The following is a 27,701-nucleotide window of genomic DNA, read 5'->3' on the forward strand; positions in this document are numbered from 1 at the left end:
TCTCTCTCTCTCTCTCTCTCTCTCTCTCTCTCTCTCTCTCTGTCAGGGTTTCTCTGTGTAACAGCCCTGACTCTCCTGGAGCTCACTTTTTAGACCAGGCTGGCCTTGAACTCACAGAGATCTGCCTGCCTCTGCCTCCTAAATGCTGGAATTTAAGTCATGCACCACCATGCCTGGCTAATGAGACCTTCTCAAGAGAGCACAAATGGGGAGGAGGGGTTGGTGGCTACGGCCAGCTCCTTCTAGTCTTGATGTCCCAAGGCCTACCTGGCTGGGGGCTACCCATGTCCTAGTAGGGCTATGTCTCTTTACTCAATACAAGTTACCCCACCCCCATATCTGAGACTCAAGGATTTCCCTAAAAATGCCACCCAGGGGCAGGTATTTTTCCAGAGGCCCCAAGAAGGGGAACCTTTGCTTTCTCCTGCAGTCCAGCCAATGGGGGCCGCACCTGCTCGGGCCTGGCCTATGACTTCCAGCTCTGCAACCCCCAGGACTGTCCCAATTCCCTGGCTGACTTCCGGGAGGAGCAGTGTCGGCAGTGGGACCTGTACTTTGAGCACGGTGATGTCCAGCACCACTGGCTGCCTCATGAGCACCGGGATGGTGAGCTTCTGGGGAGATGGGTGGGAGTCAGCTCAGGACCCTGGGCGGGGCAGGCAGGGGCATGCACTGTTGTACACCTATGATCCTGCGGGAGGCAGATCTGTGGTGATGCTTGGACCAGCAGCAGGGCACAGTGCTGGCAAGTGTGGCTGCAGGGTCCCACTCCTGAGCAAGGACTCTGGGCTGGGGACAGGGCTTCAATTCCAAGGGAACCAGAACACCAGACGTGGATCAGATGCTGGGATTGGAGGCTCAGAGGGTACAACGTCCTACGGTACCCATGCGGGAAACAAGGCTGGAGTTGCATAGGCACCTCCGGTGTGGGGTGGGGGCAGAAGTTGACCCTGTGAGGCAATCAGGTGACTTCTGATAGGTAACTAAACTGGTTTCTGTTGCTGTGATAAGAACCCCAACAAACACATCCTAAGGGAGAAAGGGTTCATTCTAGCTAACAGCTCCAGGCTCCAGTCTATTATAGCAGGGATTACATCGAGGCCACGGGCACTTGATACATTCATAGTCACGAGAAGAGAGAGAAAGAATGCATGAATGAGTGCATGTGTTCAGCTCTTTCCCTCTTTGACACAATCCAGAACCCACACCCAGGGACTGACACTACCTGCTCTCAGCCTGGCTCTTCCCTCCTCAGTGAAGGCAATGAGGACAGTCCCCTACACACGTGCCCACAGGACGACCTGGTCTAGACCATTCTCCTCTGGGATCCTCCCCAGGAAATTCTAGACTGTGTCCAGTTGGTAGACCTCACCATCACACCAACCGCTCTCACATTAGGACTGTCCATTGCAAGTGGCAGAAACTGTGAACCAAACAGTTGAAGCGTCAAACGGCATTTATTTTGTGTCTTATGAAATTGAAGAATTTGTAGCTTTAGTATCCCTCACTATAGGATACCCAGCTCCATGGATGTTCAAGTTCTCGTTTAAAACGTTTGTGTATAACTTATACACGTTTACTTCCAGATGACTTATACTACCTAATGCTATGCAAATGGTTGTTATTTAGTTAGGTTTTTATTGCTGTGATAAAACACCATGATCAAGGTAATTCATAAGAGAGTTTGGCTTGACTTATGATTTCAGAGTCCATGATGGTGGAACAAAAGAACCCCTGAGAATTCTTGATCCATAACCATGAGGTAGGGTGAGGGAGAGAGAAAGAGAGAGAGAGAGAGAGAGAGAGAGAGAGAGAGAGAGAGAGAGAGAGAGAGAGAACACTGGGGATCTCTTGAGTTTTTTGAAACCTCAAAGCCCATCCCCAATGACATACCTTTTCCAAAAAGGCAACGCCTCTTAATCCTTCCCAAACAGTTCCACCAGCTGAGGACCAAGCATTCAAACACATGAGCTATTCTCATTCAAACCATCACCGTTGCTCATCTGTATTAGTTAGAGAATAACGAGCAAGGGTGCACACAAGGTCTCTGCAGAGACAATTCTTTTTTCAAACATCTCCAATCTGTTATGGGTTGAGCCCTCAGATGGAGGACACAAATACAAGAGACTGGTTCCATTCCATTTTCGTCCCTCTCTCTTCCGTTTGTATGTTTTAAACATACAATTTCTATCTTACTCCCCCCAAGCACTAGACAGAGCATGGTAGCTGGGTGTGAGCCTGGGTGCCAGTTGGAGTCACGTGCTTGTGCTGATTCAAGGCTGAGGGACAACAGAGCTGACAGGGCTGAGGGACATGAAGCCTGGTGACCCATTGCATCAATTGCTTCTGATAATTAATCCTGAACAAAGAAAGTGACTTGAGACCGAATCCAAGAACGTCTGGCTGCATTGGATTGACTCTTACAGCATCACTCACTGTACAAAATAATGGGATTCACTGAGACAGTTTAATACATGTCTGTCATCTTTTGATTAGGTTGCCCCTCCATTATATAATTACCACAATAAGCAGATATATTTGAGAGAAGGGGGAGAGAGATTCTGCATATGAAAGAAAGTGTGAGACTTGATTTTCTGAGTCAGGCTTAATTTGTTTAATATGATGAATCTCAAGTTCCCCTCATCTTTATAAAGGCGATGTAATTATCTTCTCTATGAGTAAAACTCCATGTGTATACATATCACATTTTAAACTCCATGTGTATACATATCACATTTTAAAATCCATCCCTCTGTCGGCAGACACATACCTAAGATACCTTGGGTCTTGTGAAGAGTTTGAACGTGCAGGCATCTCTGTGCTGTACTGACTTAGAGTCCCTTGGGTGTGTTCCCAGGAGTGGTACGGCACAACTTGTGGGAATCATAGCTTTAGTTTGTGGAGGAGGAGCGTCTACGCTGATTTCCACAGTGGCTGCACTCGTTCACCCTCCCACCAACAGCGAGGAAAGGCTCTGAGAAACACTTGTTAGGTAGAGACCCTCTACAGAGCTGAGGGTCTCCTCCAAGCAGGGCTGTGGGGAGGGAAGATGTGGACCAGATTCACATCCTGGCTGGACTAGCTGGGAAAATGTCTTCCTAAAGCCAATAGCACCAGAGTCAAAGTCTCAGAAGTCAGAAGGGTAGGAAGGAGGTTGCCACCACCTGTCCCTTTCTCTCTGTGTCCTCCCAGAGCACAGATTTGCAGGGACTAGGGATGGGCCTGGTGAGTTCTAAGAACACTAGGAGTATTCTCTCTGGAGCTCTTTGTAGATGGCTCTAGACTAACACCTTGCCATGTCCCTTCCAGCCAAGGAGAGATGCCACCTGTACTGTGAGTCCAAGGAGACGGGAGAGGTGGTGTCCATGAAGCGCATGGTGCACGATGGGACACGCTGCTCCTACAAGGACGCCTTCAGCCTCTGTGTGCGTGGGGACTGCAGGGTGAGTGCCATGAGGCAGCAGACCGTGGCTCAGGGTTGCCACCTCCTGGGATCCTCTCTTGTTCTGTTCAGGCTCCACTGCCTAGAGAAGGGTGTCCCCCACAATGGGCTGGGCCTTCCTACATCTATTAACAAGCGACACTGTCCTCCATCACAGACATTCTGCTTCCGGTGCACAGGCTCACGGGTGATGAGTCCTCTAGAATGTGGGATCTAGGGTCAGACTAAGCCTTCCATGCTTACAAGGCAAGCCTCGGCATCTCTGGGCACTGCAGGGAGTGAGCAGGATGTAAAAACAGGGTCAAGAGCCCCTTTCACTAGGCTCGACAGTTTAAAGATCCCACTACCTAAGAGTTGCTACATTGAGACAAAGCAGCCTAAGGCTTGAGTGGAACCCCTCAGGCGGCCTCCGGGGTATGCTATGTGGGTGCTCTTGAGTGGAACCCCTCAGGCAGCCTCTGGGGTGTGCTATGTGGGTGCTCTTGAGTGGAACCCCTCAGGGCAGCCTCTGGAGTGTGCTATGTGGGTGCTCTTGAGTGGAACCCCTCAGGCGGCCTCTGGGGTGTGCTATGTGGGTGCTCTTGAATGGAACCACTCAGGCGGCATCCGGGGTGTGCTCTGTGGGTGCTCTTGAGTGGATCCCCTCAGAGCGGTCTCCGGGGTGTGCTATGTGGGTGCTCTTGGAGATAGAAAGCATGGAAGAGCTGAGGACAGCAGTACTATGATAAGACAGGCTCTGTGCTCTGCATGAACTGAAGCTGGGAGAGAGCACATGGCCCATGACGGCCATATGGGGTCTGCCTCTCTCTAAAGCCCTTCTTCCCCTGTATCAGGAGCTACTAAGAATGGATGCACAGATCCCGGCTGTGGTAGGGAACTGGTACTACAGGTCTTGGGGGCTCGGGCATGAACAAGGGTGATCTCTCAAAGGTCCCCTGCCCTCTCTTTCCCTTTAGAAAGTGGGCTGTGATGGGGTGATCGGCTCCCGAAAGCAGGAAGACAAGTGTGGCGTGTGTGGAGGTGACAACACCCACTGTAAAGTGGTGAAGGGCACGTTCACAAGGTCACCCAGGAAACAAGGTGAGAAGCCCACCTTCCACCTGGGGTGGGATGCTGATAGCCCCTATGGGTCTGGGACCCAAATGCCCCCACCCTTGGAACCCTCTATGGGCCTATGACTATTTGGGACTCAGGGCAGTGAGGGTCAAGGGGAAAGAGACAGGTTGGGGGATCCTGAGTCTGAGCTTCTGTGGGTGTGAAGGAGAGAGAACCTTTATCTGAGGTGAGGGGCTGACAGAGGGCAATCCCCTCAGCCCTCCAGGATACCCAGCTGCCAGTTGTGGATCCCTCCCTCTCCTGCCCATAGAGGGCTGTCATCAGGACTTTCCTGAATCTAGCACATAGGGGACACCCTCAAGCCACATCAAAAACACAGCAGCCCAGTACTGAGGCTGAGTTTTCATAGGACCCTGCACCCTCTGGGTTGGCCCGAAGCAGCTGACCACATCCCTGTGGTCTCAGTCAGCCTGTGTCTAACACGCAGACAAGCCTCTTTAGTTTTCTGGTGTGAGGCTACAGAGCAAACCTATAGTCCCCCGGCAAGGAGGCACGGGCCAGAAATGGCCTTGCAGGTCAGGCGCTCAGCTCTGGTCTCGGCAGCCCCACATATGGGGTTCTAGCATGGTTTGCGGATGGGATGAAGGCTTCCATGGGGCCTGCTTGCTAGATGAGGTATCTTAGACTAACTTCCAGCATGGCTGGAACCCGAACATTCAATGAAAGAGGCAGCAGAGAGGCACTTGGGACTTGGAGGCGAGCAGAACTGCCGGGTAAGGAGTAGCCAGCTTTCCAGTTGACCCCTCTCCTACCCGAAAGCAGAGGCTTTCCTTCTGGTGAAGCTGTCTTGGAGAGCAGGGCATGTGCATTGGAATGGCTTCCTGTCTTCTCATCTGGCTTTCTTCCCACCCCCAAAGATTACATCAAGATGTTTGAGATCCCCTCGGGAGCCAGACACCTGCTCATCCAGGAGGCCGACACCACCAGCCACCATCTGTGTGAGTCACAGCCTGACATCTCAACACCTGTGAGACCTGTCCCCTAGGATGGGTAGAGTACCCAACCTCCGAGACTTGGGCTAGGTGGCCGGGTCCTGAGATCGACAGCCTTGATTGACAGATGCGCCTCAGTCCCAGGCCACCTGTCTCTCCATTCATCACATTTCATGGGATTTCCTACGTGCATCTTCCACAGGGAGGTCAGAACCTGAGATCAGAGAGCTCCTCTGGCAGCAGCTACCGAGGGCCCTGTGTCCCAGTGAGGCTGTGTTGCTCCAGCTTGCAGAAGGATGGAAGTCCACCCTCTTGGAGGGGCACTGGACTAGGCAGTAGTTAACTTGGTCTTCATAGAGCAACCAAGGGCAGGATATGAATCCCAAAGCAAGTCGGGCTACTGGTGACAAGGACAGACCCCAGTGCATGGGGGGAGGGAACACATCTAGGAAACCCCTATGGCCTCCCTGCCGACCAGTAGCCCCGTGCTGCAGTGACTGTGTGCTCCCCTTTACCATTCTCAGCTGTCAAGAACCTGGAGACAGGCAAGTTCATCTTAAATGAAGAGAACCACTTGAACCCCAATTCGAGATCCTTCATTGCCATGGGTGTGGAGTGGGAGTACAGGAACGAGGACGAGAGGGAGACGCTGCAGACCATAGGCCCACTCCACGGAACCATCACCGTGCTGGTGAGTGCTGCCCACGGCCCCAGCTCGAGGGTGCACATGGCCCCCCTGTGGGTGCACAGGGCCCCAGCCCGTGCGAGGGAGGCCTGGGACGCTCAAACTCTGCCTGTACTCTTCAGTCTATGCTCTGAGCAGCCTCTTTCCCTGCCATGGTCTCCGTCTCCACGTCAGCCATGAATGGGCATGGACCCACACGTCAGGGCTCTGCTTTCTACACCACTCTTAGTGACCGTGGGCAAAGCCTCCTCTCTAGATGTTTCCATTTTGTCTATTTGAATGATGTTCGCAGTATTGCCATCAGATGCGTTAACCTCTGCTGATGTGCTGAAATTCTCACACCTGAGAGCTAAAAAAACAAAAACAAAAACAAAAACAAAAACCAGTTACAGGTTACACTGAACTTTGTGTCCAAACAAAACTGGATTCCAGGTCACCTGGGTGTAGGAACACAGGCTGCTCCTAATTATGGGAACTCCTGGTGGGGTGGGAGGACCTGGATTTTCAAGTCCTTTTTAAAGTTCTATTTTAATTAATGGCTTAAGTGGTATAGTTCATGTATTAAAACAAACAAACAAGCAAACAGATGCATGGATCCAGGCATGGTGTCATGCACCTGTAGCCCTAGGACTCAGGAGACAAAGCAAGAAGATTAAAGCAAGTTCTGGGCCAGCCTCATCTACACAGCAAACTTCAGGTCAACCTGGTCTTTGGAGCTGGTTCCAGGCCAGCTGGGGCAATTTAGTCTCAAAAATGAGAGAGAGGAGTTGGGCATGGTGGCACATACCTTTAGTCCTAGCACTTGGGAGGCAGAGGCAGGCAGATTTCTGAGGCCAGCCTTGTCTACAAAGTGAGTTCCAGGACAGCCAGGGCTATACAGAGAAACCCTGTCTTGAAAAACCAAGGTGGAGGGGGGGTGCGTCTGGAGGTGTGGATCAGGTGAGAACACTTAAGTTCTCTAGAATTTGGACCCCAGCACCCACAGCAAGAAGCTCACAAATGCCTATAGCTCCTCCCCGAGGGGTCCGACACCCCCCTCTAACCTCTGTGGTCGCTGAATGAGTACATGCATGAGAAAATAAATCAATAAGATGTAACTTAATGCTTTTAGTGTTGTGACCAGCAGCCTATGAGATCCTAGCTCTCTATAGATTCTCCTTAGAGGTTAGATCCTCACAAACCCACTCACATCATACAAAAGTGCATTGGCTACACCTAAACTACTACCAGGATCCATCGCTGCCGTTAGCATCACAGGAGGGTTGCTCCATATGCCACTAGCCAGGGAAAAGGTCCAAATTCCAAATTCCAAGTACCACTGTAAAGCTGAAAAGCCATTCAAGATGACCATCCTAAGTCTAGGGCTATCTATCTTCCCTGGCTGTCAATCTACCTGATGCCTCTAAATTGGCTATAGAGGGGGGATAAAAAGCTGAGCAGACATACTCATGACCATGTTGGGGTGGGCCCAGGTTATTCCTGAAGGAGACACCCGGATCTCACTGACATACAAATACATGATTCACGAGGACTCCCTCAATGTTGATGACAACAATGTCCTGGAAGATGACTCTGTGCGCCATGAGTGGGCCCTGAAGAAGTGGTCTCCCTGCTCCAAGCCCTGCGGTGGAGGTGAGGAGGGGTTCTCACTGCTGGGGTTCCCAGGATCGATTGGAGGTGGGACAGCCCTGATTTGAGACTCAGTGTGAGCCTAGAGGAGGTTGGGGTTGGTTGGATGGGCTTCTTGGGCCAACAGTACCCTCCTGACTGCAGCTCTGAGGCAGTGAGCTTGTCCTTTGCCAAGGATGGGAAATGCCCATCAGAGCAGCACATAAGCAACCTCTACTGACGAGACCAAGGGCTTAGCCTATGCTGGGAAAGATCTGGGCGTAGTTGGGAGGGTGGGGTGCTTGAGATACCTGGCAAAATGTGGCCAGAATGGCCTGTGGGACATCAATCACACCAGCGTGTTCAGCAGCAGTACATGGGGAGGGAGGCTGGCCTGGTGGGAGGTTGAGGTATGAGCCCTTTGGGCAAGCAGTACTAGCAAGACTCCAGTCACACTGGGGACATCTTGGGGGGGGGCGGGGGGGAATCCCCTTTCCCTAAGTCTATTCAGAAAAAAAAGAAAAAAGAAAACAAAAAACAAAAACAAAAACCACAAACCTGGTCAATCTAGAGTTGGGGCCTGGAATAGGCAGAGGGAAAGCGGTCTCCAGTGGCCTCAAAGAATTCGACAAGAAGCCTGGGAACCTCCTCCTCAGCTGTAGCAGTCTTAGCTCTCTGTTCTGTGTTGGAAACGCTATTTAATAGCTCTTTTAGTTCTTAGACCTGGACAGTGCTCCAATAATTGAGACTGAGTTCTATTGATTTATTTAATCAGCTCCTGCACAATTACTGGTGAATTACCTCTAATCTATTTTTCTATAATCTAATTCCCCAGCTGAGCCCCCCAAATACTTGCGTATGGGGTTGGCCAGGTTATTTCTGCTCCAAAAGTCTGTCCTCAGAGGGAATTTCACTCAACCATGTGCTCCTGGTCCATCACAAGTACTGGGGACCTCCTCTTCTTCTCTCTCGCATTTTCTCTCTCTCTCTCATTCTCTCTCTCTCATTCTCTCTCCCATTCTCTCTCTCTCTCCCATTCTCTCTCTCTCCCCCCCCAACTGACCCCAGCCTAATAACTCTATTCTCCTGCCTACCTCTATTCTCCCTGGTAATCTGCTGTAGACACTTTTATTTAACCAATAGCTTTACATAGAAATACATGATCCATGAGGACTTGGTTTGGGGGAGGGATTGGGGAGCAAGGTTTACACAACAAAGGCCTATGTATTCTGAAAGCAGCCAGATCTTGGGGTTCGGATTTTAGCATTTGTATACACAGCACTAGACGAACCCCAACAGTTTTGCGGTGTTGATGCCCCATCTCCACACCCCACCTCCATCTGGTCCAGCCCCATTCTCCCGCTGACCCTTGTGAATCCACTCGAGGTCCAAGAATGATCTTTTAAAGGAATGAATGTGCACTGGAGAGATGGCTCAGTGGCTAATGCGCTTGCCTGGCAAGCAAGAGCACCAGAGTTCAGATCCCCAGAACATATGTAAAAGCGGGGTGGGCGTGGGAGCCCTCCTGTAAGTCCATCCTTGCAGGTCAAGAGACCAGGGGCTCCCCAGAGCAATCTGAGTATCTATGCTAACCACATTGGCAAGCTCTAGAATTGCTTGTGAGGCCCTGTATCAATAACTAAAATGGAAGAGAAACCAAGAATAATTGCTGACATCAGCCTCAGGCACTCCACAGATCACACACATGCATGTACGCACACATACACAGAAAATTAAAATGAAGGCATGAACAAGACCCTGCCCCTCTCCTGTGTTGTAATTCCTCCAGTAGCTCCTTTTGTGAGGCAAGAGCCAAAATTCTTCCTGTGGCCTCTGAGGTCCAGGCAAGCCTCCAGATAGTGTCCAGGCTGTACCAGTCTCGGGTAAAGTATATGTGCTTGTGATGAGCCTTTGAGGTGATCAACTTACAGAAAGAAAAACTCTATTTCCACTCATGATTTTAGAGGTTCTGGCCCAGGTCATGGCAGGGGCAGACAGACAGCAGAGGAAGCTGCTGGTCTTCCCTGCCTAGCCTAGCAGGTGGCTGGGAAGCAAAGAGAAGGAGGAAAGAGCTAGATTCCCAGTCTACCTCCTGAAGGCTCCACCACCGGCTGGCATTGCAGGATGGAGACCAGGCCTTTCCCATCCTTGCCTAATCCATAGCGAGTGGTTTTCCCCGAACACGCAGTGCTTCCCTGGGGGGTTCTGCACAAGCTTCTCCTCACTGTCCCTTAATCCCTTCCAGTGGGCCAGTGTCACTCCTCTACGTCCCAGGATGCTTTCAGATGCCCCAACTAGGGAAGGCCGCTTGCCTGTGCTTAAATTCTCTTGTATATACACTAGGTACTATGGAAATTCAGGTTCCATTACTCTCTGTCCTGGGATGGGATAACTTACATCGTAGGTAGTTAAAAGGTACCACCCGCTCTTAACCTCTGTCCTCTAGATTCCCTAGATATTTCCCAGTAGCACCCACACTGAGAAAGGATGCAGGAGACAGTGATAAAAAGGAGTCATGCACTCTGGGTGCCCCTGCCTGATTGATGCCGGACCCCAAGATAGAAAATAATGGTTAAGTCATGAAGGGGAGCAGAGCCTTCCCTGTGACTCAGAAGCCATCAAGGGAGTCTGCAATCTTGCCCTCTCTGCTGGGTGCAGGGCGGGGTCCTTGCTATGTCCTTCCAAGGCTCCCTTCTCACCCTTCACATCATTTTAAGGGCAAGGAGGAATTAAGTATGGTGACACAAGCCTTAGCTTGGAGGGCTGAAGCAGGAGGATGAGAAGTCTGGGGTAATACTGGGATAAAGAATGAGTTCAAGGCTAACCTGGATAATATAGGAAACAAAAAAACAAACAAAAATCAAAGAGGAGAGAGGAAAATGGGGTAATACTCTGCTGGTAGACCCCTTACTTCTCCAAGCCCCCATGGGGGTCCCACCATCCCATTCAATCTCTCTGTCTTCAGGGTCCCAGTTCACTAAGTATGGCTGCCGACGGAGGCTGGACAGCAAGATGGTGCACCGAGCCTTCTGCAGTGCCCTCGCCAAGCCCAAGGCCATCCGCCGAGCCTGCAACCCTCAGGAGTGCTCCCAGCCTGTGTGAGTACTGGGAGGGGCCACAGCCCAGGGGCACGCCCCAGAGGGCGGGATGAAACTGGGCGTTCCCAGCCTGTGCGAGTGCTGGGAGGGGCCACAGCCCAGGGGCATGCCCCGGAGGGAGGGATGAAACTGGACGTCCTGGAAGCCCTGGGCCAGGCATCTTGTAGGGTGTTGGGCACTATACCTTTAACAGTAGGTTAAAGGTATAGGCCCACTTCTGCCAACTGAACGGAAGCTCCGTGTACATCTCAGAAAAGACAGGAGGTATTAACAACCCGTGGGTGGGGAAACAGGCTTAGGCAGCCCGGGCTGGCTTCCAATGCTTAATAGATGTTTCAACGCAGCAGGATTGATCCTCAGACCCTCAGGATGCATATCTTGGCCCAGGTTAGGGAAGATGGTGGGGTAAGGGACATGCACAGAGGCTCAGGGAGTCTACACTGCTCTTGAGTTTTGCTTAGGGAGGGTTCATGACACCAACAGAAGATGAGACTGTGGTCAGGCCCAGGGCCCTCTCTAACTCTGACTCTGACAGGCAGGAGAGTATCTGAGCCTCAGTTTCCCCCTTATGCACACATGGTGGATGCGCTTTTTTAAAATATTTATTTATTCATATGTAAGTACACTATAGCTATCTTTAGACACTCCAGAAGAGGGAATCAGATTTCACTACAGATGGTTGTGAGCCACCATGTGGTTGCTGGGATTTGAACTCAGGACCCTTGGAAGAGCAGTCGGCGCTCTTAACTGCTGAGCCATCTCACCAGCCCCGGTGGATGCTTTTGTGAATCAAGGAAGAGCTTCAGCTGCAGGCAGGAGCTGGCTGACCTCTTTGTTCTCACTGCCTGCCTGAGCCACAGCCAGACTGATTCCCTGACCACCTACCGCTCTGCCCTGGCAGGTGGGTCACTGGTGAATGGGAGCCTTGTACTCAGAGCTGTGGGCGAACTGGCATGCAGGTGCGCTCCGTCCGTTGTATACAACCTCTGCACAACAACACCACCCGCTCCGTGCACACCAAACACTGCAACGACCACCGTCCTGAGAGCCGCCGGGCCTGCAACCGTGAGCTCTGCCCTGGGCGGTGGCGGGCTGGGTCCTGGTCCCAGGTAAGCTGCTCTCTTGGCTCTATGCCCTTGATCCCAAACTGAGCTCAGATAAGAATGAGGTAGACAGGGCATTCCAGTTTTGATACAGCCCCTGTCCTCCAGGCCAAAGCTCAGATCTCAGGGCACCGGTGGGAGCCACAGCATGGAGGTCCAGGGTTTCCATCAGGGACTAAGGTACATGAGGATGGACCTCAGATCCTAGATGGAAGGAAAGCAGATATTTGCCATGCATAATTGCACTGCTGGTTTAAACTATCTAGCAAAGCTAACGCAGCCTATCCCAAGGCCCCATGCATGCAGGAACTTTCTTATCACCCAGAACCTTCCAGGGGTTAGGTCCCCAGAAACTGCGCAAGAGCCATTCCTCAAAACAGGTTGTTGCTTAGGAATGTGAAGCACTTGGGAATTGCAGGTCTGCTGACCTGACCACACACACACATACACACACACACACAGAGAGAGAGAGAGAGAGAGAGAGAGAGAGAGAGAGAGAGAGAGACTCTCATAGTGAGGCTGAATGAGGCACAGTGCCAAGAGTCAGGTCAGAATGCACTTCTGGTGGCTCGCCAGGGTCATGAAGCCGTGGCAGAGGTGGGGGTAGAGGGTACCAGAGCCTTGTGTCTGGAGAGGTTAGAGGAGGGACTGCCAAAGCTCCCAGGGGTGGATCAGAGATGTTGCAGGAGCCCTAATCCACTACAGGCTTTCCTGGGCCTTCAGCATCCTTCAGCTAGAGAGCTGTATTAACCATTTTCCATTGCTATAATGAGGTGCTTGAGGACCTTTGCAGGGAGAGTTGTAGGTGGATATGCTTAATATCCTCTCCTTGAAATGGCTTTGCCTTCCTCTGATATCTAATTATCCTCTCTACTGTGAAGTTGGAACACAAAGTAGAGGGTTTCATTCTGATATCCTCCAACACACGTGCCATTGCATTTCCTTCTAAGTCACATCACTTCCACATTGCCCTCCCCCTTCCTTTTTCCTCTCCCCAAATAGTATTCCTCAAGAGTGTCAGGACCTTACACACACACACACACACACACACATGCACCACACATACCACACATACACCACACACACACTATACACACATACTATACACACATACCCCCCACACACACCATACACACACCCCGAAGCCCACACACACACCACACAACTGCAAACACCACATACCCCCACACCACACATACACTACACACACCATACACACACACACACACACACATACACACACCCTATACACATAGCACACACATCCACATACACTACACTCCCAAACATATAGCACATACACACACTGCACACATGCCACACACACACATCCTACCACACATACACCCCCACACACGCACACACAGTCCCACATATGGGGAGACATAGAATGTCTTTTCTGAGCCCAGCTTATTGACTTCATATGATCTCTAATTCTATCCATTTTTTTAGCAAATGTCATGATTTTGTTTTTCTCCATGTGTCTTTATGACTAAATATTGTGTAGGATCTAGGAATATGGTTCCAGTGTTTAAAGCACTTGCTGTGCATGAAGACTGAAGTTTGGATTTCCCAGTATCCATGTAAATGCCTGGTGGGCATAGCAGCCTGCCCAGAGCTGACTCAGCAATAGAATGCCAGGAGCAAGCTGGCTAACTAGATTAGCTGTGTCAGCCAAGTCTGAGGTTCCAATGACAAACCCCCAAATCACTGGAGGGTGGGCCGAAAGACTCTGGATGTTGGCCCCAGATCTCCACATGCACACACATATTCATGCATGTGCACCTGCACATCATAAGTAAACCCACACATACACAAACATGCATATATGTACCATCTTTTTCTCTCTCCATGCATCTGTTGATGGTCAGGTAGGCTGGGTCCATTTCCTGTGCCAGTGCAAAATAAACACAGATGTGCAGGTGCCTCTGTGGTATGTTGACTTAGCATCCTTTGGGTGTATATCCAGGATCAATGGGTCATATCAGTTTTGACTTTTTTGAGGACTCTTCATAGGGTTTTCTGGCAGTGTTGAGCGTTTCTGGCTACTGTATAAAGAGGCTTCTTTAGTTCATGGGTTTGGATGTATAAGGCCATGAGGACCTTATGCTATATGGCACCAGGATGCTACACATAGAGAGTGAGTCCACAGGAGGCAGGCAGCCAAGGTCCGAACCAGCAGGAGAAGTCTCCCACTAGATTTTGATCTCCTCTTCATTACCACTCCACTGGGGCGGAGCTTCCAACACATGGGTCTGGGATGACATACTCAAATCACATCCAAACCGCGGGAAGGAGGGAGGACCCAGACGTTCCGGGCGTCACAGCAACCCTGAGAGATGGACGTGTGCGTTCTAGGCAGCTTCCATGGGACAAAACCCACACTCTGTCCCACACCATCTCCCATGGGTCACCAGTCACGTGTCAGGGGAGCATGAGTTATCTGCGGTCCAGCGTGGGAGGTGACCCTGACTGATGGTTCTGTACCTACAGTGCTCGGTAACCTGTGGCAACGGCACCCAGGAACGGCCAGTGCTCTGCCGCACCGCAGATGATAATTTTGGTGTCTGCCGGGAGGAGCGGCCCGAGACGGCGAGGATCTGCAGGCTTGCACCCTGTCCCCGTAAGCCCTGTGCCACCCCTGTATAACCCCAGCATGAAACAGTCTAGGAAAGAGGAGATGGAAGCCTGGTGAAATCAAATTCTGCTCTTCTTCCAAAATGGCTGGGTTTGCCATGGCTGTACTTGAACCTGAGCACTCCCAGCCAGGGCTGAGACGTTCCCTAGAAGGAAATGGGATTGGGGTGGGGGTGGGGGGACACATGGGTATCCTTGGACAGGCTCTGATGTGCAGAGAAGAGGAATCTCTGCCCGTTCTTGCCTTCATAGCATGCATGATGTCACAGCCTTCAACTCCAGTGACCCACAATGAACCACAGCACAGCAGGACAGAACTAGCCAACCTGTTGTGGCCCATACAATAGAGATCCCAGTATAGGAAGGGTGTGCCCATGAGAGTGGACAGTGCTCTGTATTGAGAACAACAGAGCACTGTGTAGATTCCTGGTCCAGTGTTACATGTGTTTCAACATTTTGGTCCACACAGCAACTCAAGGCTAGTTATTACACCTCACTGGTCTCTTCTACAGAGGATAGAGTACAAGAGGTCAGGGGACATTCTTGGTGGGGGTGGTGTCAGGATTTGTCATCCTCACCAAGTTTCTTCAGTACAGCGCTTGAGTGACAAAGAGCTCTGGAAGTAAGATGGGGTACAGAGGATGACAGAATGGGACATGGCTTGTTGGGAAGTGGCCCAGCCTGAAGCGGGTGGGCAGTTGGCAAGACATTGAATACAGCTGGGTCCCAGTATGATTGGCAGAGAGACAGGAGACTAGATCAGTTTATCCCGGAAGGAACCACGCCCTCCTATTGCTCCAGGCCTCAGGATGCCTGGGGGCAAACTGCTTTGCGCTAGATGTGCGTGCGTGCGTGCGTGCGTGCGTGTTTGACGTGCCCGCGATAAGGGTCCTTCGTAGTGTCCTTGGCAGTTGCATGCGACCTCCTCTTTTCCTTCCAGGAAACAGCTCAGATCCCTCCAAGAAGAGCTACGTGGTTCAGTGGCTGTCCCGGCCTGACCCTGACTCGCCTATCCAGAAGATCTCGTCAAGTAACCGACCCGTTTATAACTCTGCCTCTGCCCTCCAGTGCATGCCCTGCGCCTTGTGGAGCTTGCCTTGGGCTCCCCTCCTCTTTCTCTATGGAAAGCTTCCCTGACTCCTGCTGAGCGCTCTCTCGGGTGAATCTGTTTTCTCCGGGCCTGTGTGCTCGGCCTGCTCCTCCTGAGCTTGTACCACTTGGTGGCCACAAGTGAGGGCCAGCCTCAGGGAGGCCTGGTCTGGGGACACTGGCCTCTTGTAGGGAGGCCAGGACCTGGTTTTGTGATGGCTTGTAAAGGGGCAAAGATCTGTCGTGGTGCCGGAGGGGCCTGAGGCCATTGTGCGAGTGTGACCACCTCGCTATGGCGACCACCTCATTGGGCCACATTCCTCCAGGCTGAAGCTGCGGGTCACCTCCAAGGGGAAGCCAGCCCCATCCCCTTTCAGACGCCACCCACTATTGAGTTGAGACCACAGGGGTTTCTAAGGTGTGCGGTGTGCAGTTTTTTTCTCCCGGTCTCCCGTGCCGGGGTGACAGACCCCAAATTTCCTGCGGTGTCAGGGGCTTCCCGGCTGCTGCTGCTGTCTCTGCTGCTGTTGCCCTTTGCTGAGTGTGTCCTTTCCGACTTGTGAAACCATGGCCTGCTTCCGTCCGGCCTTTGCACCCAACCTACACGGCCCTTGGTCCCCGTAGCCCCTGTCCTCTCGGGGGTCCAATCATACGGAGGAGGAGGCAGGGAGGCGTGTCCCTGAGATGGGACATCATGGACTCCACCACTTCCATTCTCTGTCCATTTGCTCCAATGGCCTTTTTATTGTCCTGTGCATATGACCCGTTCAGAGGATTGAAAGTGTGATTGATTGATTGATTGACTGATGATTGACTGATTGACAGATATGGATGTGCCTCACCTACCAGTGTGAACAACTACAGAATACCTCAATTTTTATTGCTTTTTTGCTTAGAAACACTATGTAGAAGATGCCTTAAAGTTGAAAGCTAACAGAATTGGCTGCTAACTCCAGCCTTAGATGGGGGATGTGATCCAAGTAGGGGGCAGGCACTGAAGATCTAGGGGGACCCCGCCCATTTTGCCCACCTTTTGCCAAGGGTTAAGGTTTCTAAATCCAGATGGCCTTGCTTCCTCCCTGAGCCGTCTGTGTGTGAAGGGACTTACTTAGCAGGCACTCCGTCTATCTCCGATAAAAGGGGTCCCCCTCGGATGCCCACCTGGCCAGTTGGCGCTGACTGTTTTGTGGAGGCTCCCACAAGGGGTTCCCACAGCGCGGCCTTACACCCAGAGGGTGACACACCTGGGTCCTTAGCCGTGACCAATGTAGCACTCCCAACTGACAGTCCCACCAGCCCCTCCTGGCCCCAGCCACCTTCATCTGTTAATAATTCAAGTTCCTGCTGGACCATGCAGCCAAGCCTCCTCCTACTCCCCTTGGCACTAATTACTGTTATGTAAATAATTGGTGTGTAACTGCAAATTAATCCTCTCACGACTGTTAACTTCCAACTTTGACGAGGCAATGTGAGTGATCTGTGTGGTCGCAGACGGCGCGACACGGTCCCGGGCATTTGCCTCCTGTCTGTACGCACTTTGGTTTATCAGGGATATTTTATTAGTGTTTTGTATGTATTTAATGACGTAATTACGTAGGTTCCGTTGTCGTCGTTGCTTTTCTGTTGTTTTTTTTTTTTCTTCCTTTCTTTCTTTCTCTCCATGAGACATTAGCGTGTGCCAAAGTGACTGTGAAAATGACCTTTTATTCTTACTAATGATGGAAAGACCTCTTGTCATGCATCTCACAAATAAACTCAATAAAAGTTCAGTTCAACTGGGAGCGTGGGTTTGCTCAGCTGGTGGCTTGTTCCCTTCACCTTCCTGGCAGGCAGTGCTCAGGTGCTAACGGTAACAGCACCCTGTAGCATCCACCACCTGGTTTCCGGTTCCGGTGACTTTGCTGTCCTCCACCCCACCCCACCTCTCCGCCCAACATAGATGTTTAGCGCCCATCTTCCACTAACACATATCCCAAAGACATGTTCAAAATAGGGCTGCCACACTGCAAGGGCTTAGGGTTGCACTGTCAGTACTAAGTGAGCACCTTACAGGGATGTCTCCGTTTTCTGCTCCTAGGTGCCGCCCAGGATGATGGCTTCTCCCTTTTGGGGGATCAGAGCAGAAATGTGCGGTCTAGGTTATAGCTCCTGAACCACTGTCATGTGATTGCCTTGCCTTGAGATGCCTGTTCATAAAGAGTAGGTGCCCATCAGCCAAGGGATAGGGGTAGGTGTGGTCATGGGAAGTCAGTTCAGAGAAGCAGAGCAGTAGTTGTGTGTGTGTGTGTGTGTGTGTGTGTGTGTGTGTGTGTGTGTTCGCAGCTCTGCCTGCCTGTGCCTCCCAGGGTCTGTTCTCAGTAGCCACAAGGCTTGAGTCCTCTCACCTACTGACAATAACCAGGCAGTGGATCAAGACTCAGCAGGGACCTCTTCACCTGAGATCCTATAGGTGGGGCTCTTGCTTCATGATTGTGCTAGGGTGCAGTAAGAAAGTCCAGGAGGTCAGAAGAAAGAAAATAGGCGATGGCCTCGCATCTGGGAAAGGGGATTGGCAGCCCAGGCCCCAGACTCCAGAGATGTTCCAGGAGCCATGGCTGGATCCACTGCGCACAGCTCTTGTCAATCAAAGGAATCATAGTTGAAGAGAAACGGGAGTCCCTAGGAGAGTTGCATCAACAGCGCTGTATCCCTCTGTCCATCTCCCCAGAGATGAGTCCAGATTAGCTGTCTTCTACGGGAACCCTGCCTTAGGGCTCCTGATGGCCTAAGATGCCACCTGCACGGGGCACATCTAAGGCCCATGGTGGAAAAGAAAATGCCACTCACTTTGTAAATCAGTTTCGTGGGCTCTAGAATGATAAATGGGCTCGTGAAGCCACCACTCCTTTATCAGGACACATTTGCTCCCAGCAACACCCACTGCTTCTCCTTTATCCCCGATGACACCAGGGAGACATTCTTGCCTTGAGCCTTTCCCAGTGTCTGTCACACTCTACTCTCTCTAACTTAGAGTTCTGTACAGGGCTCTCCCCCTGGGGATTGAAGGATTCCAATTTGATTTTTAAATCAACTTCGCTTTTCCTCGGTATTCATGTTTGAGGTTATCTACAGTGCTTGTCTTCCATGAATGTCCCTCGTATCAAGTTTCTCCTAAAATAAATGATAAGTGTTAAAAGGCATTCAAGAAAACTAGCAGGGGCTAGAGAGATGGCTCAGTGGTTAAGAGCACCGACTGCTCTCCCAGAGGTCCTGAGTTCAATTCCCAGCAACCACATGGTAGCTCACAGCCATCTGGAATGAGAGCTGATGCCCTCTTCTGGTGTGTCTGAAGAGAGAAATGATGGTGTACTCATATATATAAAATAAATAAGTAAATCTTTAAAAAGAGAAAGAAAGAAAGAAACGAAACTAGCAGGAAGCAACTGATAATCCAGGTGGAATTCAGATACCACCAAGTCAAGAGAAGAGGCACACAGATGAATTAATGTCGCCCATCTAAGTGCTGGCCAGGGCTGGCCATGCTTAGCTTTTAAGAGGACTTTAGGAACAATGTGTTCATTCTCAGTGGTTTACCATCATTTCTTAGAAGCCAATAATTTTGGTCACCCTTGATGGCTCACATTTTTAATCCCAGCACTTAGGAGGCAGAGGAAGGCAGAGCTCTGTGAGTTCAAGGCCAAACTGGTCAACATATGAGATCCTATTAAAAAAAAAAAAAAAAAAAACCTGAGAGTTCTTGCTATTTAGTTCCTACTGGGAATGGAATGGGCGATCAAATATCATAAAATCAAACTTAGCTCTGTAACCTCTCACCAGCCGGAGCCTCAGGACACACAGTTCAGCTGAAAATATAACTGATAGCTCCTTGATCCTGGAGAGCTTCCTGGTTTCTGGTATTGTTTAAAAAGACACAACCACTGGCGTACCTTCAATAAGGATTATAACCACCCCTTGATCTTGCAGATGGTTACGTTCCAGGAATAAACACGGGGCTGACTGATGGGGCTTTCCGCGTTGATATTAGTATACCAAGTTCTTAGCCAGTGGGGCTTTTGACTTGCTCATTGGGTTATTTTGACTTTTCACAAGTGATGCTCTGCCATTTAGTCTGAGGATTCAGAGACCTGGCAAGCTGGTGGAAGGGAAGCATCCTGCAGAAGGGAGTTGAGATGCTCAGAGCTTTCTCCAGTAACTGAACACTGCCTTTGTGCCAACCGCTAATCCAGGGATGGCATTCACCCAGAGCCGAACAACATTTTCTGAAGAGAATCACACAGCAAACCTTTTAGGCATTGGAACCTATCTGGCCTCTGCCACAGCTACGTCATAGTTGTTATGGTGGAGAAGTGGTCAATGATATTAAATGTAGCTGTGTTTCAATAAAACCAGATGAAAGGATGAATCTGGCCCATGGCCCTATACAGTTCCTTGATTGCTAGAGGCAATCCTTGATTCAGCATGGCTGAATGTTAGCTTCCAGGACTGTGATAAGATAGATACCTGAGACAAAAAAAAAAAAAAGTTATATTGGCTTATGATTTATTTCATGGTTTTCAGTCCATGATCACTTACTTGGGCCTGTGAAAATAATGTGTTGTTCCCACATGACAAAGGACATCTGTCCCCCTTGCTAGCTGGGAAGCAAAAGGAAAGACAGAAAGGAGTTGTAGTCCAGTATCTTTTTCAAGGCCACACCATCAGTAACCTAACTTCCTCCCTCCAGTCTCTGCCTACAAATGGTTCTACCATCTTTCATCAAGCCTTTAACACATGAGCCTTTGGGGGGAAATTTCAGACCCAAGCTACCCCAGGCTGATGAGAGAGACAGTCAACCAAATGAGGACACAGCTGCTGAGTGACATTTTGTTGTTTGTTTAAAGGAAAAGATACAGGAACAGGACAGAGAGCATCACCGTGTGGCAGGAGTAGTGGCCTCCCTGGGGCTGGCTTCTTCCTTTGTCAAAGCTTATCGTGGGAGATGTTCCTGTCACACAGCTCTTATTTAAAGCCCTCCTTATGTCCCTAGGACTGTGGTCAGTGCTTTTACACTGTTCAGCCTCAGTAGCTGCCAAGAAGTGCAGATAGTGGTGGGAAGGGAGCGAGGGGTACCCTGGGCCCCCAACTTCAGCCTCAAATGAAATGCTCTTCGCAGTCTCCATGTACTGGGCATCCAGGAAACACTCCGTCTGAGAAGACGCTACCAGTCGCCCTAGCTGTTGGGTTCTGACTGGCCCTCAGCCTGAAGCCTTTGTGCTTCCCAGTGTGTGGTGAGCACATTACTTATCTCAGTGTTAGGACACACTGGGCTTCTCCTCGCCGGCTGCTTTGCTTTCGGACAGCTGGGCACATTCCCTGTCTATTTGGACCCCTCAGAGCTCAGCCCTGCCTCTGGTGGTACACCGCTCTCTGTGTTTCTGGACTGTGGCTCTGTTGATTTAAAGCCCAGAGTTTTCCAATTCTGGTTGTGCTCATTGTTTTCATGTTTCTGTTTTTGTATTTTTGAATGTATCCTTTGACTCACCTTTGGGACTGGTTCAGATATTGCCTGAGGCTCTGTTTGGGGACTCTCGTAGTGATGAAAGGCTCCAGACTCTGGTCACCTTTTCTAACAACTGAATGTGAACTTGTCGGCTAGGCAAGTGGAGAAGGCAGGGAACCATGAAGCCACAGACTGGGGCATTTTCTCTCCTAGGAGAGGTCAGCCTGTGCTTGTCTGAGGGACGTGGAACATCCCTGTGACTGTGACATGTTATTTTATATTGAGTATGTTCCATAAATCACCTCAGTTTAGGTTTTAGAATGAGTTACATGGGGAAAGAGAAGGGAGAGCGACATTTGGGAAAAAGACCAATGAATGGGGGGTGGGGGGGTGGCAATTGGCTGAATAACTGAGTCACACACAGAGCTGGGGATTGACCAGAGAAGAGAGGGGGAGGGGAATTCTGAAGAGAGTGTCAGCGCTCTCCATGTAAACTGGAGCACGGATGATCAATTTCTTGATCGGGAGGAATGAGGATGTACTGAGAAGGATCGGCCTCATGAGAAGGTACCGAGTTTGTCTGGAAGTTGCCAGAAGTTCAGTGTGGCCAGGCCTCAGGCTGGATCAGCACTGCCAGGACAGCATGCAGCAGATAAGTTTGGGCAAATGTCCAAAGGGCCGCACAGTCTCAGTCTTTCGTCTCTGACAGAAACACTTGGAAGGTCAGGTCAGAGGAGGCGGCTCACAGTGAGGCCGCAGTGGAAAGGCTGTGTTTGGCTTTCGGAGCTGGTACTTTCAGGCTGAATTTTGTTAGAGTTACTACTTGTAGATGACCATAGAGTCAAGACCTGCCACAAAACTACACTGGGTTTCCACTGAGGTATTGTGTAAAGATCCCAGTGAAGTCCCATCCGTGAGGTTGGAGTCTCTGTTGAGAGCAGAAAGGTTCCGGCTCTGTTTCAGCCTTTGAGACAGGCTGGAAAAGCAGGTTCCGCTGGGGATCGCTTGCCGGAGGGGAGCAGTCCAGGTGGGGGTCTGGGGCTGCTGCCCTGCTCAGAGACTCAGACACCGCAATTATCCTGACTCTCCACACCAGCTCACTGCCTCTGTGCTGCCTCTGGACTCTGTCACACGCCTCCTCCAGCAATCTGCACTCGGCGGTGGGTACATGTCCCCCTCACTTTGTCCCTTGGTTACTTCTCCCACTCTTCTCTTTCAGAGGACCAGTGCCAAGGCGACAAGTCAATGTTCTGTAGGATGGAAGTCTTGTCTCGCTATTGCTCCATCCCCAGCTACAACAAGCTTTGCTGCAAATCCTGCAACCCGCCCCGAAACCTCAGCAACCCAGAGGACGGAGGTGTGGAGCCTCCCCCCGGGAAGCACAATGACATCGATGTGTTCATGCCCACACTCCCGGGGCCCACTGTAGCTACACGGGTGCAGCCTTCCCCGGGGCCTCCTTTGGAGGTCCCCCTCAATGTCTCCAACACCAATGCCACCGAAGATCACCCAGAAACCAATGCTGTGGATGTCCCCTACAAAATCCATGGTGTGGATGAAGAGGTCCAGTCTCCCAACCTGATCCCTCGACGGCCAAGCCTGTATGTGAAGACGAGGAACCAAAGAATCCAGGAGCTCATTAATGCAGTGCAGAGAAAAGAGAAGCCAGGAAAGTTCTAATAAAATAGAAAGATTCGCATCAACAGCTTTTCCCCTTGCTTATAGATATATTCCCCAGGTTAGCAAATCCTATGTTGTGGAAAACGAAGCCAAAACCCCTGCTTCCAAGAAGGTTTGGAACGCATGGAAAATAGTACAAAAGAATATATTGGGGTGGGTGGGGCATGTGACAATCAGCCTAACATGCATTTGCCAGGTTAGGAATGACCTAAATCTTGTGGTGTTCTTAAGTGGAGAGTGGACAGGAATATTCAAGTTCCCTAGTTTCTTATCAGTGATGGGAGGTCAAGGGGGATGACTCCCAGAGAGAAAAATTTTGCTCCAACTTAGTAAGCAATGGTTGAGAACCTTCATTTCCTTGATGATGACCGGTCCCCAGACAAAAGGATGAGACCGCTGCGGACTATTAGGTGACATAGTGTTTTATTTATAGATCAATTGCCAGGTTGAGTACATCGAAGTGGAGGTCATGAGTCAAGGGCCAGGCAGAGGATAGGATAAGTGTGGTAACCAGTAGTATAGGGCTCTGACCAATCAGAGAAGAAAGCCCATCTAGAGCTGTTGGTGGGCTTTGGCCATGGCTGCCACTGTGACATGTCTTCCCTACCAGCCTAGGCTTGTCATAGCTTGCACTTCCAGATACCTCTGTTTCCCGGACGCAGAATCCTTTACGTTGTGGGGCTGAGGTGACCTGGGAGTTTCAGGTCTAGCTCCACCTAGCTCCAACCACTGGTTTCCATTTTAACTACTAACTAATTATTTGGTGCAGTTTCAAAACCTGGTGCTCAAAAAGTGTGCAGTGTTTTGATCTCAGCTGAGCAGGGGCTGTGCATCTATCTAGTTCTTTCCAGGAAACTGATGAGACTCTTTTAATGGGGGGATTCGAGGGCAGTTCTGAACAGGAGCCATTGGATCAAAGGCAGCAAGGACCACTTCTCTCCTCTCCACCGCACCCTGGCCTTGCTTGCTTCCCCTACCCATGGCTGTGGTAGAAGAACCGCACTATTCTTCTCTGGTAGCCTGGGCTAAAAGACCCTTGAGTAAGAGTGGTGGAGGCATCCACTCTGCTGGGATGACCCAGCATGTGGTCCAAGAACCAGGACTCTCTTTCCTAGAGTCCCTGTACTGCCACCATGGTGGTAAAGCGCCAGGCTGTGGGGCCTCAGGTTCAGAGAATGGGTTTTGCCTATGGTCTGACCTTGCCCCTGCCTACCTCCAACCTTTAGATGTTCTAGAACCTGGTCTGCAGTCCCACATACAGGGTGGGAGGTGGGAGCCCCACTTTACTTTTTTCTTTAGAAGCTTAGATAAATTTTGTTTGGGGGTAGAATGGTGTTTGGTGAGCCAGATATGAATGGGAGGAAAAGGGGAGGGAGGGATGGGTGACAGGAGGGTGGTGGGCAGGGACATATTTGCTGGCATTTTGTGAGCATGCTACTCCTGTGTCCCCACATAGTGAGACCTAAGGGCCTGTTAGTGCTCTAGCTGGGCTAGGCTGGCCAGAATTCTAAGACTTCTTTCTCCTCTATGTTCTCAATCTAAGATTCTTCTTCCTTATTGACACCCCCAGCCCTTCACAGAGTTTAGGGTGCTGAGACTTGGGTTGACACCATTGTGGCTGCTCCTCCATTGAATTTTGAGGTGCTCTGTATGCTTGTGTGAATGTGTGTATGTGTGTGTGTGTGTGTGTGTGTGTGTGTGTGTGTGTGTGTGTTGGGGGGAGGTGTCTGTGTGAATGATCTATGGAAAGAAGTCAGAGCATAGATACCAGCAGAACCAATGTTTAAGACGGTGCTTAACCTTCCTCCCAGAAGGTAGCCAGACCCTCCCACCATCCATTCCTCTACCCCCATGTTTCCCCCCCCCACACACTGCTCCAGCTCCCAAAGAACCAAACTGGGAACTATCCTTTGACCATCCCTCCTGGTGTGTGGTTGAGAACAATTCTGTTCTCCTCCCTCCTTGTAAGCTGGGAGTGAATGCCATGGCTGGCCTGCATTTGTTGAATCCAGGTCAGCTGGGTTTACTCCTGGGCTGAAGAACTGAGTACTTCCTGTTTGAGTCTGTGGTGGAATGTAGAGGAATGTTCTAGACTAGTACTAGTTAGGATGACTGACTTTACCCATTCTAAGGGCTGTGGGACAGTAATACTCCATTGTCAGATCCTAGCAAATCATAGAAGCCCCACATGGGACAGCCCCAGCAAGACAGCCTTGAGGGACACAGCATCCTTGGTGCCTTGGGCCATGGACCGCTAGGCCTCTCGGAGTTAGTGGTGCTCATACACGTCTGGCTAAGGAACACAGTGTCCACTGAGCTCAGAGGAGCTGTGGATGCCCGAGCATGGGAGGATGGATTGGAGAATGCTTGGAAACAACCCTCAGTTTCCCAAGAAGCTCTTATTTCTGAGGTGTTCCTGTAGCCCCAGAGGCAGGTAGGTGTCCTCCGAAGGTTTCCAGCACTACGTTGTCACCAAGACTGTCCTGCATCACCCAGAACAATCTGAGGCACCTGGGAGTCGTTCTTCATTCCTAGGGAGGTCAGGCCACATTTGAAGATGCTCCTTCGGAAACCCCGTGGAATCTTGTATATAAGCCTCACATTTGTATTTTAAAAGTTTTCTTTTTTGGTCTGTTTTGAGTATATAGATGGTGCTTAGAGCCAATGTTGGTCTGAGGTAACATTCTGACTCTATTTACTCCCGTGTGACACGTGGCTGCCAAGTGGGGCCAAACATGGTGCTCAACTTAAATCACAAAATTTTATCTGACAACAGCCATCGATGCATTTTTGTTCTGTATAGCAAAAACTGACTCCTTATTTTCGTAACTTATTAAAGTGTCTGTGGTTTTGCAAATCATGGCCATGTTTATTACCTTGACTGCACTCATCCCCAGCATAAAGTTGGGCAGGAGAGATGTGTTACACTGGCAAGCTAATCTTGGGATGAGCCCCAGGTTCCTGGGGCAGGGGGACATCTAGGAGCCCATGGTGGGGAAGAAGCACCCTCTTCCAGCTTATCATGACTTAGGGAAGAGCCCCCAGCCCAATCATCATGGTCCCCTTTCCCTATGATTAGGGTTTCCAGGAGAAAACTCTAGCCACTGAGCTCAGTTTGAATTCCAGAGACACAAGGGACACTTTGTCGTATGAATAAGAGACATACTGAAAAGATACTTGAAATGATTCTGGAATTCGAATTTAACTTAAGAGACCTGTGTGTGTATTTTTTTTAAATTTAGTCAGCCAACCTGTAAGCAGTACTACTACACTTAGAAAATGCCGCTCTCTCTCCCCGTGTTGGGGAGTTGGGGGGGGGGGGCGGGATTGAAAGGCAGATTCCTCTGTCTATTTGTGTAAGAACTCCAACAGGGCTGTGTAAATACGAAGTTGTTAGCTGCTGGGTGCCACACACTAGGAGTTCCCCATATTTCAAGAGCTCAAATTTGTTATGCTAATAATTCCAAGCTTATGATATTAATTTGATTAATCTTAATAATCCTTGATTGTAGGTTTTGGTTTCTATTTCTGTCTTTTATAAAACCATAGGCCGTTTCACTATTTTGAGGGTCACTTTGGGACACGCAGAGATGTTCAGTTGATACCGACTTCTTGGTGATGTCATCCAATTGATGAAGTGACCAATTTTGCTTCTAGAAATGACGGTTAGAGACTCCCCCCTTGAAGTTATAGGACTGTGTGACCTGTCTCTCTCCGGTAGCGTACGTAATGACACATCTATCCCCTTACTTTTAGATTTACTACATCTAGTCATTCTGTGTTAACTGTGGGAAGGTTTCTCATGCCAGTTTTTAAAAGATTTTTATTTATGTATGTGTGTGAATGACTCGTGTGTGAGGCTGCTCACAGAAGTCAAAAGAAGGCATCAGATACCCTGGCCCTAGAGGTACAGATGGTTGTGAACCTCCTGGTTTTGGGTGCTGGGAACCAAATTCTGGTCCACTTGAAGAGCAGCAAGCACTCTTAGCAATTAAGCCATCTTTCCAGCCCTTGTCTTTTGAACAGTCCAGAGCGCACTATGTAGAACAGGCTGGTCTCAAACTGGAGAGAAGTCCACGTGCTTCTCCCTCCCAAGTACTGGGATTATAGGTGTGTGCTCCTACACCCAGATCAGTGTAACATTCTCCCGTCAATATCCTTATTGATGCCAAGGCCATGCCTTCCTTCTTGTGTACTCATTGCTTTTCTCCTCTTTCTTGTCTTCCTTTTGGCCACGTACTCCCTGACTCCCACTGCCCATCTCTCCAGGCAGACCTGTGGGAGACTATTTAGTCTGTTAGTATGTCTTTGAGGGACGGTTCACTGGGTTAATTATGGGAAGACCCATCCTGAGAATATTACTTTGGCTGGAATCCTGAACTGTTTGGAAAGGAGCAAGTGAGCAGAGCATTGGCACTCATTGCTCTCTGCTTCCTGGGTGTGGATTGGATGTGAGCAGCTGCTTCAAGCTCTTGCCACCCCCACTCCCCTGCCGGGATGGACAGTACCCTGAACTGAGCCACAATAAATCCTTCTCCACTGAGCTGTTACAGGAGGAGAAACTAAAACACAGAGAAAGCAGAAGAAAAATCTCCTTGTATTACTGGCAGGGAGGGAAAAGGTTGGCATTTTGAAATATGTCCCAGCTTGGACTCTGAAACAAAGGCTTGTGTCCAAGAGCAAGGTGTTACTGGAAACTTTTTAACTAGGATATGATCATTAGACACTTCCAGCTCGTTCCAGTCTCTTCTGTAAAGATAAGGAAAAGAGGATCATCTATGGCCATGCTATCCTGGATGTGACCAATCTTTTTTTTTTTTTTTTTTTTTTTT

At 50.1% G+C, this 27,701-nt stretch overlaps 1 protein-coding gene across 1 annotated transcript in view; it reads left to right on the forward strand.

The window, feature by feature from the left end:
* Adamts2 (ADAM metallopeptidase with thrombospondin type 1 motif 2) overlaps positions 1 to 24,212 on the forward strand; it is a 211,028-nt gene extending 186,816 nt beyond the window's left edge. Inside the window, exons 12-22 of the mRNA XM_021213198.2 lie at positions 431 to 606; positions 3,310 to 3,443; positions 4,399 to 4,522; positions 5,416 to 5,496; positions 6,015 to 6,181; positions 7,648 to 7,807; positions 10,749 to 10,881; positions 11,783 to 11,990; positions 14,478 to 14,607; positions 15,562 to 15,651; positions 22,409 to 24,212. Coding sequence (XP_021068857.1) covers positions 431 to 606; positions 3,310 to 3,443; positions 4,399 to 4,522; positions 5,416 to 5,496; positions 6,015 to 6,181; positions 7,648 to 7,807; positions 10,749 to 10,881; positions 11,783 to 11,990; positions 14,478 to 14,607; positions 15,562 to 15,651; positions 22,409 to 22,869 — 1,864 coding nt within the window. The 3' untranslated portion in view covers positions 22,870 to 24,212. The remainder of the gene's footprint in view (positions 1 to 430; positions 607 to 3,309; positions 3,444 to 4,398; positions 4,523 to 5,415; positions 5,497 to 6,014; positions 6,182 to 7,647; positions 7,808 to 10,748; positions 10,882 to 11,782; positions 11,991 to 14,477; positions 14,608 to 15,561; positions 15,652 to 22,408) is intronic.
* Positions 24,213 to 27,701: the final 3,489 nt, after the last annotated feature.

The sequence above is a fragment of the Mus pahari genome, chromosome 14 (assembly GCF_900095145.1).
Source record: "Mus pahari chromosome 14, PAHARI_EIJ_v1.1, whole genome shotgun sequence".
NCBI classification, from domain to species: Eukaryota; Metazoa; Chordata; class Mammalia; order Rodentia; family Muridae; genus Mus; species Mus pahari.